The sequence below is a fragment of the Rattus norvegicus genome, chromosome 5, assembly GCF_036323735.1.
Source record: "Rattus norvegicus strain BN/NHsdMcwi chromosome 5, GRCr8, whole genome shotgun sequence".
Lineage (NCBI taxonomy): Eukaryota > Metazoa > Chordata > Mammalia > Rodentia > Muridae > Rattus > Rattus norvegicus.
The window spans coordinates 144,103,513-144,114,304 of record NC_086023.1 but is presented as its reverse complement, the minus strand read 5'-3'; the positions used below and the strand labels follow the sequence as shown (position 1 = coordinate 144,114,304).

Sequence of the window (10,792 nt, the reverse complement as noted above, 5' to 3'; positions counted from 1 at the left end):
AGAGGGGTCAGCTTCCTCTTTGAGATAATCTCGAGCCGATGAGGCTATGTGCCCAAGGTACTTAGAGTTAGTAAGTTATAGAATGAGGATTGAAGCTCAGACACATCGGATTTAAAAGAGAAAAAAAAATCTGCACCCAGAGAAACTGGCACTTTACCCCAGAGAGTCTCATCAAGGCTCTGACTCCAGCATTTCTAGTTCCCAACATCCACACATTTACTGGCTCGTTCATGTCATAAGCTCCGTCCCCAGTGGCATTTGATACTGCATGCATGGTTAAGAGTCAGAGACACCCAACTGAATAGAAAGCCTAAGAAAGACCTGCCCTCAAGAGTTTATAGAGCAGTAGGGAGCCAGGCTTGGGCTGATAAATAAGGAGATGAGGTAATTGCCTTATCACAGTGGTGGCTACCAAGGGACAAGAGCATTTAATAGGAAAAAAATAATTCAAGGATTGACAGTAGAGGCAAATTCTCTACCCTTCTCCCTCCTGGAAGTGTGGGAGGTATAGTGGGGTTAAGCAGCCACTGGCAGAGAGGTCTGAAAGGGAAGTGGTATTGGGGCATGGCTTCGTAGCCGCAGCAGGAAGCAGAGAGGGAGGGTTTCCTGAACTGAGACACAGGGTAATTTATTGACTACGGAACTTCAGTAGGAAGGGTTACTAGGAAGAGGGCAAAGGGTGCCTCAGAGGGGGTGAGCCTGAGAATGAAACGGAGATACCATTCAGGTTGGCATATTAGAGGGCGTACAACATTGCAGTCCTTACTGGAACTGCACGTTTCATGCTCCAGACTCTAAGCTAATGGTAACACTATTTTTAAATATTTATGTATTTATGTATGTATGTATTTATTTATTTATTTATTTATTTATTTATTTATTTATTTATTTATTTATTTTGATGTAGAGAACAAGCTATAGTCAGGGTGACTAAAGAAGAAAGGGAAATTTTGTTAGGAAGTAAGGCTGTAAGAGTCTGCCTCAAACCAGACCCTTTCAGTCACCAGCATTGCCTAAGTAGTTTTGTTTTGAGACAGGGTCTTGTGTAGCTCAGGCTAGCCTTTAATTCACAAGATAGGTGAAAATGACTTTGAACTTCTTCTCCTCCTCTTCCTCTTCCTCCTCCTCCTCCTCTTCCTCCTCCTCCTCTTCCTCTTCCTCCTCCTCCTCCTCTTCTTCTTCTTCTTCTTCTTCTTCTTCTTCTTCTTCTTCTTCTTCTTCTTCTTCTTCTTCTTCTTCTTCTTCTTCTTCTTCTTCTTTTAAAATGTGTATCCTAGGCTGGCCTCAAACTCCAGATCCTCCTGCCTCTGCCTCCTTCAGCAAATCTAACCGACCTGCACCACCAGAACCAGCAACTTTGAACTTCTAATCCTCCTGTCTCTACCTCCTAAGTTGTTTAAAGTATGAGAAAATGCTGTGAAGTAGAGAAGAGAGGTTGGCTGACAGGTTTAAAAGCCTGAGCCTTGGGGTTGGGGATTTAGCTCAGTGGTAGAGCACTTGCCTAGGAAGCACAAGGCCCTGGGTTCGGTCCCCAGCTCCGAAAAAAAGAACCAAAAAAAAAAAAAAAAAAGCCTGAGCCCTGGTTTTTAAATGGTTGGGAGATGACTCAACCATTAAGAGTGTGTGCTGCTCTTGCAGAAGACCAAGATTCAATTCCCAGCACCTATACTCAGTTCATAATCATCCTTAACTCTTGCCCCACAGGACCAGGGGCACTCTTCACACACACAAACCCATACTCAAACCTATACACCTCCCAAATGTGAGCTTCATGCTGAGCATGGTGACACATGTCTGTAACTCAGCACTTGAGAACTGGAGGCAGAAGAACCAATGATGCATTCTTAGTCACACAGCAAGTTCTAGATTAGCCTGGGGCACACAAGACCCCGTCTCACAACCACAATAACAAAATCTAAACCAAAACAAACATCTTGAGTGCCCTCTCTCTCTCTCTCTCTCTCTCTCTCTCTCTCTCTCTCTCTCTGTGTCTGTGTGTGTGTCTATGTGTGTGTGTCTGTGTGTGTCTATGTGTGTGTCTGTGTCTGTGTGTGTCTGTGCGTGTGTGTGTCTATGTGTGTGCGTGTGTGTGTGTGTGTGTGTGTGTGTGTGTGTGTGTGTGTACGCGCGCACATGTAGCAGATCAGTAGCTCAGGCATCTTCCTCCAGAGTTGTCTTTTTTTTTTCTTTTCGAGAAAGCGTTTCTTCAGTGTGCTCTAGTGATCTGCCTGCGTTTGCCTCCTCCAGGCTGAAATTACGAGTGTGGGCCATCATGCCTACTGCAGTTTCTTCTTTTAACTTGGACTGAACTCGGGTCCTCCTGCTCAGAAAGTAGGTACTTTAACTGACTGAACTATCTCCCCACCCCATGCTTATTTTTGAGCACTTTCTCCTCCAATTTTCTGACCCTACGCCACTGTGATTACTTAATATCTGATTTGGTTTTTGTTTTATTTTGGGAGGAAGGGGGTCTCTCTGTGTCTGTCTGTCTGTCTCCTCCCTCCTCCTCTGTCCAGAGTCTCACTCTGTAGCTCTGACTGTCCTGGAAGTCACTATATAAACTGGAGTGGCACTAAACTAAACTGCCTCTGCCTCCCCAGTGCTGGGATTAAAGACTACATCCAGCTGGAATCTCTTAAAACGCTGGTTGGCCTTTAATTCTTTGGTAGCAAAGACTGGCCTTGAACCTTGAACTCTCCAACTTCCTACCTCCACCACCCAGGGTTTGGTTTTGTTTTTTAAAATAATTGAAAGCATTTATTTATTTATTTATTTATTTATTTATTTATTTATTTATTTATTTAAGAGTATCCATGGCACTCGTGCGGAGGTCAGAGGACAACTTTCCGGAGTCAGTTATTGCCTTCTGTCATGTCTGCCTTGGGGATCGAACTCAGGTTGTCCATGTTATAAAGTACCTTTACTCCCTGAGCCATCTTCCTTATAAGAAAAAGAAGCTGGGGGCTGTAGAGATGGCTTAGCGGTTAAGGGTACTTGGTACTTTTGCAGAGGACCCAGGTTTGATTCATAGGCCCTACACAGCTTACACTATCTGTAAACCTGATTATAGGGGACTCTTGTTCTTCTGGTCTTGGGGGCATCAAGCACAAACACATACATGCAGGCAAAAAAAAAAAAAAACAAAAACACTCATACAGATAAATTACATAAAAAAAAAAAACCCAAGAAGGAGCAATTTGGATAGAAAATACCAAGGGAAGACCATGTGATAACACAAGAAGACATCTACAACCGAAGGAGAAAAGTCTCAAAACCCCTAATCCCCTTGCTTTGATCTTATTAGGCTGAGGATGAGCAGAACTGAGAGAAAAGACATTTCTGTTGTACTAAGCAACACAGTCTGTGGTACCCAATGGCGTCCCTAGCAAACTAGAATGAGGGTGTCCTGCCTTTCTAACTAGTAAACCGCATTGCCCCCATTTAGTTGACTTGACAGCCTATGATCGTGTCTTAATTGTAAGTCCTGACTGGAAACCTTAAGGATACTGGACTCGCTGGGATTCATGCTGCCTTGTTGACGTGTTGACCTGTCTTGAGGTGACTGTGTGTGTAGTATTGGGGGAAGGAATGAATGAAGGACCGGCTGTGCCTGAGGTGTCCAGGGATGAGAGAGAGAAGAGGTCATCTGTGGTAGAGGTGGGGAAGAGGTTCTTGAGGTGAGTCTCAGGACGAAGTGGAGGGCTGCTGCCTGTAGGTCATCAAGGACTGAATCCAGTTCTTTCGATGGCGACTTAAGAGAAGACCTCTGCCTGAAGAGGACCGGCGGAGCGACCGGCGGAGCGGCCTGCGGGCCCGCGGGCGGGCAAGCGGGCGAGCGGGCGGGCGCGCGCCTGACGCGTCCTCTGGGTTCGGCCCCCAGGGCGCGCGCTCGATCCTGCCGCACCCCGCCCCCTGCCTCGGACCTGCTCGCTGGACCCTGCGCGTGCCGGGCTGCGCACGCCCCCTTCGCCAGCCGGGACCCCGGACCGCACGCGCCTGGCGCCCCCTCCCTGCCCGGCGGGCGCGCGCCGCCTCCCGCTCCCGCTCCAGCTGGCGGCGGCGGCGGCGGCCCGGATTGTTTTTGTTGTTGCCGAGGCCGGAAGAGCCGTGAGAGAGCCGGGTCCCTGTCCCCGGACCGGGCACTGCCGCCGCCCCTTGCCCAGCGCTCGCGTCTTCGCGGCGCCGCTTCAGCGCCAATATTCCGGAGAGCAAGCGTTACGCGGCGGCGGCGGGGCCCGGAGCGGGAGGCGCCGGGGACCGGGGCGAGGCGGCCCCCGCCGCCGCCATGGAGGCGCTGGGACCCGGTGAGGAGCGCGCTCGGGCTAGGGTCGGACCCGGGACTCGGGAGGGCGGACGGACGGGCGGAAGGGACTGTCGCTGTCCTGCCGCCGCTCGCGAGGACCCGGCTGCCGGCTGCCAGGCCCAGGGAAGGAAGGAGCCCCATGCCCTCGTCCCTGGGGGGCGGGGACCGCGCCCCAGCTGAAGACTGTGGGTCTGTTCAGGACTGGTCACGAGGACGTCTAAGGGAGGGAAGCTCAAGAGGTGACCCGAGTCCCCGGGGTTGGACAGACCGGTCCGGACCTTGGATCGCTGTCCACGGTCGCAGCGAGGCTGACTGGGATCTCAAATGGGACCGTGTGTCCGGTGCACGCGGAGGCTTAGCCCAAAACTGGAAGGCCTTCCACCTTCTGTCAAGGGTTTTCTTGATGTGGGATAGAATCTCTATGTTTGCACTGGCATCTGGTTCCTCCGAAGCGGAAGAGAGACCCATTCACCTCCACCCCTGAAAGCCAAAGGGGGAACTGTCCGTTCTTTTCCCAAAGCCCTGAAGTTTGGTATCCGTCAGATTGTCAGTCCTAGAGTGCTGTGGAATGACAAGCCAATACTCTTCAGCACAGGCATCAATGTCCTGCGTTCCCTTTTAATTGGGTTATGAGTGGCTGTGAAGATCAAACGCAAAAGTGGTTTTGAAACCGATTCTTTGCTGGTTATGAGTGGCCCCTGGTTATTTCCCTCTCTCCCGCAATCCGAGGAAGCTTTCCAAACTCTCATGAATGTTCTTCATTTGGAGCTTCGTGCTCCTGTCTCAAGCCCCACAACAGGTTGCTAATGGGTTGGCTAAGTAGGGCAAGGTTTAGGGGCAGTGATGGAATTGATTTTCGTATTCAAACCTTGTCTACATAGTAGACTTTGTGTTTTTTTTAAGTACATAGAAAATTAGGTTTATTGTTTGCATTTGCAAACTTTGCAGGTTTGTTTACATGGATTACATTTACATAACTCAGTGGTTAAATCCTGTCTTTATTTGCTGCTTAAAGTTTTTTTTTTTTAAAGCTAGCATAATCAAATTTCATAGGCCTTTAAAAAACAAATTGGTTTAGCTGGGCATTGTGTTTTATGCTTATAATCCTAACAGTTAGTGAGTGGAGGCAGGAAGATCCAGAGTTCAAGGCCAGCCTCAGTTACAAAGTGAGTTTGACGTCAGCCTAGCTTACTTGAGACCCTGATTATAAATAAACAGGTTTGAGCCTGCTGTGGTGGTGCATCCTTATAATCACAGCATTTGGGAGGCTGAGGATGAGCAAGAGTTTGAAGGTGGCTTGGGTTACTAGACCCTGTCCGAAGGGGACACCCCCCTCTCCCCGCACATTGGTTTGTTACACATTATCAAATATATTGTTTGAAAAAATTCAGCATATTATGCTGTTGTCTTAAACATGTTCCTATAGATAAAAGAATGCTTATGGCTTTAGGACTGTACCAAACTTCTACTGAAAACTAATTTAGTAATTTCGTACTACCCCCAATTTGTATTACCCCCAATCCCCAACTCCACTGCCCCACAACTTAATTACGTTGAATTTCGGTTTCCTCTTTTCTAAACAAGGCTAACATGCTGTAAGACTGATACTGTGAGGGCTGGAGAGATGGCTCAGTGGTTAAGAGCACCCGACTGCTCTTCCAGAGGTCCTGAGTTCAATTCCCAGCAACCACATGGTGACTCACAACCATCTGTAATGGGATCTGATGCCCTCTTCTGGTGTGTCTGAAGGCAGCTACAGTGTACTTATATATAATAAATGAATAAATCTAAAAAAAAAAACTGATACTGTGAGAATAAAATCTGACATTTGTGAGAAGTCTTTCAAGACTAGTCCAGATGTTCAACAAATGTTTCTTTTCTTCCTCCCTCTCAAGAGTAACTTAAAGTTGAAGCAACTGTTGCAGTTATTAGCTGATGTGGAAAGAGATTATGTAACTATGTGTACAGCCGAGTTTCAGAAAAAAGAATCAATAAGGTGATAAGGAACTGCCCAGGAAGCCAGCTGCCCACCCTGTTTGGTTTGATTTTAGTTTTTTGCAGGTTTGAGGACTTGGAGGTTTACTTAGAATTGCTGGACTTGTAGAAAATGAATACTCATTCATCCTATTTAAAAGACAGCCATGGTTAAGCCAAAATTTTACGTAGGTCTTCTTTGATGAGCAACATTTTCCTGTGTGCCTATAGCAGACTCTTGTTTTGGTATCCAGTTACCATGGACATCCAGTTAATAACAAGTAATAACAATTGCTTGTTGAGTATGGAATGGGAACAAAGGGAGCCCATGCTGGATGGGTTGTTGCTTCTAGGCTGTTTTAGAACATAAGCACTTCTATTTCCATTAGAGGATGCCTAGCTCTAGTGTGTCGGGTCTTCTGCACTCCAACAATCCCCGGTAGGCCTTTTAGGCTTACCCCTCTGTCATGACCTAGGTTCATCTTCTCTCTACTAGATGACCTTTATCATTCAGTTTGGTTGTTGTGACTATAGCCTTAATTTTTGCATGCTTCTCATAGTTGCTTGCTTGTTCATTTATTTGTTTCTTCAGTGCTTGGGATGGAGCCTGAGGCCCGGCAAATGTCCAACCACTGAGCGGCAGCCCTCCATCCAGGCCTTTGTAGTACTTTGTAATTTGTGGAATACTTTTATACGGGATGGAGAAATGACTTAGTGGTTAAGCCACTGGGTGTTCTTTCTGAGGGCCTAGGTTGGATTCCCAGCACCCATACAGTGCCTCCCGATTGTAACTCCAATCCCAGGGGATCCAAACCCTCTTCTGGACTCGGTGGGCACTGCATGTATGTAGTACACAGACATACGCGCAAGAAAAACATGCACACACATAAAAATAAATATTTTGTCTAAGGAAATAGTTTAATAATTGTGAGTTCATTTGAGCTGTAGCAGGTGGCTTATAACTTAATCCCAGCGCTTGGAAAACTGAAGCTGAGGGATTACTGTGAGTCCAAAGCCTCGGTTACTGAGTAAGACCCTATCAAAACAAACAGCAACAACAACCGACCTCACCCTCCAGCCATTTAACAAACCAACTAACCAAACACGCCAGCAAAGCCTGCTAACTCATTTGATCCTTTGGGAAGTAGACAAAGCAGGTATTTGTTTTCACTCTCCCGATGAAAAAATGAGGTTCAAAGAGTATAAATGACTTCATCAAGACTCATGGCTCCATGAAAAATGAGGACCAAAGTGTGGGGCATCTTATTTTTACTCTAACACCTTCTTTATTTAAGGCTGATCTCATTCACTTTGAGTTACATTGTGAACATCTTGTTTTCAGAAAATGTGATTTTTTTTTTTGACTGTCCAAGGTACTATGGATGCCCCCGATGTAAAATCGGAATATCTGTGGGCATTAGCTCTGGCCTTTATACAGCTGTCATTATGATAGCTTAACTGTTAAAAAGCACCGTTAGGGCTGGAGAGATGGCTCAGCGGTTAAGAGCACCTGACTGCTCTTCCAGAGGTCATGAGTTCAATTCCCAGCAACCACATGGTGGCTCACAACCATCTGTAAAGAGATCCGATGCCCTCTTCTGGTGTGTCTGAAGACAGCTACAGTGTACTTATATATAATAAATAAATCTTTAAAAAAAAAAAAAAAAAGCACCGTTAAATCTTTTGTAGACACCATCTCCTGGAATCTTCACAAAATCCTTATGGGGTAGATGCTATTTTTGCCACACACCCTTGTTTTATAGAAGAGGGAGCTGAGATAAAGCGAAGCTAAGAAATAGCCTGATGCTATACAGTTAGGAAATGGTAATACCAGAACCAAACTCAAATCCAGGTCGTTTGGTTCCTGAAGCTTAGTTACTATGCTTGTTTTATTAAGTAGATAATTTGTCTAACTCAAAGAAATTGGGGGGCTGGGGAATTTAGCTCAGTGGTAGAGCGCTTACCTAGGAAGCGCAAGGCCCTGGGGTTCGGTCCCCAGCTCCGAAAAAAAGAACAAAAAAAAAAAAAAAAAAAAGAAATTGGCTTCTGGGGTGAAAATTTTAGAATGTAATTTCTAAATAAATCTAAGTTTATTTAGAGAAGTGGTTACTCACCTGACTTGTGCCAAAACAAAAGAGACAAAATATTTTACTCTACTTTTTTTAAAGATGTATTTATTTATATTTATTTATTAATTTATATAAGTACCATGTAGCTGTTCTCAGAGACACCAGAAGAGTGTCCTGGATCCCATTACAGATGGTTGTGAGCCACCATGTGGCCACTAGGATTTGAAATCATGGCCTCTCAAAGAGCAGTCAGTGCTCTTAGCTGCTAAGCCATCTGTCCAGCAAACCCCCCCTTTGGTGTTAAGGATCAGCTTAGGGTCTCATCTTGTAGCTATAGGGGCATCCTTTACCAATGAGTATACTCCCAACCTTACAGTTAATCTCTTGTATTTCAATTCCTTTGTCGTTAGTACTTTAGAGAAGTATAGATAATCAAAGACTTGCGAAATCTGGGAAAGAAATGGGAGGCCTTCATCCAGTAACGGTTACAAATCAGTTTCCTAGGGAACTCCTTAGATCCAAGCTTCTGCTTCCAGATTTCTCTTTTAAAGCTGGAGTCTTTGTGATTTTGTGTTATAATGATTGCTTACGTGTATTTCGTGCAAGGCTGATTTGTCTGCATGGTCTAATTGGATTGATTGGTGATTGCCTTACCGCCCCCATGCCTCACAGGGATGCTTTCCATATGCTGTGTGCTTTTGCTTTGCTGAAGAGTAACTGTCACAGTTTGCATATTAGGGTTAAGGTTTCTGATTACATGGCACTGAGGTTGCTCTTCCACATGTATCCAGTTCGTACAGCTTGCTGGGTGATGAGTTAGGTGTTGTGGGAACCAGAACTGGAATCCTAGTTCTTCTAAGAATTTGTAAGTCTAGTACAGAAGACAGGACAATTTAACAACTTAGTCCTTTTAAAAATTATGTTGCGTGCGTGCGTGTGTGCATGCATGCGTACGCATATGTGTTCAGTTCACTGCTTTCACTATGTGGAAATTGGGATCAGACTCAAGTTTGGCAGCAAAGCACCTTTACCTGTGGAGCCATCTTGCTGGTCCACAAGTAATTTCTACACTTGAGCTAAGTCCTACCCTACACAGGCTCTTGCGTATACAAGGGATAGACCTTTCTTAGAAACTTCCATTTGAATTACATTCTGAAGTTTTGACTTTAGGAGGAAATGAGCCATAAATTGAATATGTAAAGATATTTTCAGCACTTTACCTATTAGTACACGGTGATTGGTCAATACAAATTCCATTAAGATATTTGCTGTGGTGTCCTTAAGTGACTAGACGGTTAAGCTAGAGCACTAGAGCACATAATTGTTTCAAAGCTTTCCCTCTTCAGTGGCTTCTCTCCGTTCTCAGTCAGTAAAATGTCACTTTAGTAAGAGAACTTGTAACTCTCCATTGTAACCACATCCTACTTTGCTCAGCGCCTATTCATAATAGAGAAGGTGGCTATTTTTTAGGCCAGTGTCCACTCGATATTCTCACTAGAAGGAGATAAGTGTATGTAGGCTGTGTCTACAAAATCCTTCCCCAAAGAAGGTTAACAGATGCTCAGTTTTGAGATGGGGAATAGGGGTCAGGAGGGAGAAGGAAGAAAGGGAAAGAGGAAGGGGGAAGGTGAGAGAGAGAGAGCTGTGGTAGAATGAGTCCGATAAATGATGACTTGTTTTGAATATTCATTGCATAGCATAACTCTCTAAAGGGAGGAATATGATTCTGTATTTTGTGGGTCTGAGGAGATGGCTGAGTGGGCAGTGCAAGCATGAGGACCTGATTTGGGTTCCCAGCACCGATGTAAAAAGCACACGGCAAGTTCAGTTTGAGATGTTGTCTCAGAAAGTGAGGTGGAGGGAGCTAAAGAGATGGCTCTGTGGCTCCAAGCACTTCTTGTTTTTGTAGAGGACCCAGGCTTGGCTTCTAGTACCCACATGGGGGTTCACTCCAGTTCCAGGGGGTCTCATGCCCTCTCCTGATGTCTATGGCATTAGGCAGGCATGTAGTAAACACATATACATTCGAGCAAAACACTCATACACACAAAAGATAAAATAAATCTAAAAAAAGTAAGGTGGAGATTGATAGATGACATGTGATTTGTCCTCTGGTCTCCACACATTCATACATTGGCATGTAACATAACACACATACACACACACACACACACACACACACATACACACGCACATGTACACATACCACATATAGTACATACATATTATATATAATATATATTAGGAAAAGAGAGTATGCAAGATATTTCAATATATGAGAGTCTTCTTTTTTGAGATAGGGTCTCTTATGTAGCATAGGCTGGCTTCAAATTTCAACCCTCCTGCTTCTTCCTCCTGAGTACTGGGATTACAGGCACATAACCTTGTGAATGAACCATGATTAGCAGGCTTCTCAACCTGGCTACTACTGGTATTTTGAACTGGA

General features: G+C 45.2%; 1 protein-coding gene and 1 long non-coding RNA gene across 6 annotated transcripts in view; one reads left to right on the top strand and one right to left on the bottom strand.

The window, feature by feature from the left end:
- Positions 1 to 2,756: 2,756 nt before the first annotated feature.
- Positions 2,757 to 3,837, bottom strand: LOC120103100 (atherin-like). Its single transcript, XR_010066637.1, has 2 exons — positions 3,508 to 3,837; positions 2,757 to 2,976 (listed from the first exon to the last, which is right to left on the bottom strand). It is a non-coding gene; the product is annotated as an atherin-like (long non-coding RNA).
- Positions 3,838 to 3,882: 45 nt separating this feature from the next.
- The window catches only part of Ago4 (argonaute RISC component 4), a 45,474-nt gene continuing 38,564 nt past the window's right edge, over positions 3,883 to 10,792 (top strand). For 3 of the 5 annotated variants that reach the window (XM_039109632.2, XM_063287442.1, XM_063287443.1), the window contains exon 1: positions 4,150 to 4,304. In XM_039109632.2, coding sequence (XP_038965560.1) covers positions 4,286 to 4,304 — 19 coding nt within the window. In that variant the 5' untranslated portion in view covers positions 4,150 to 4,285. 5 annotated transcript variants of the gene reach the window in all.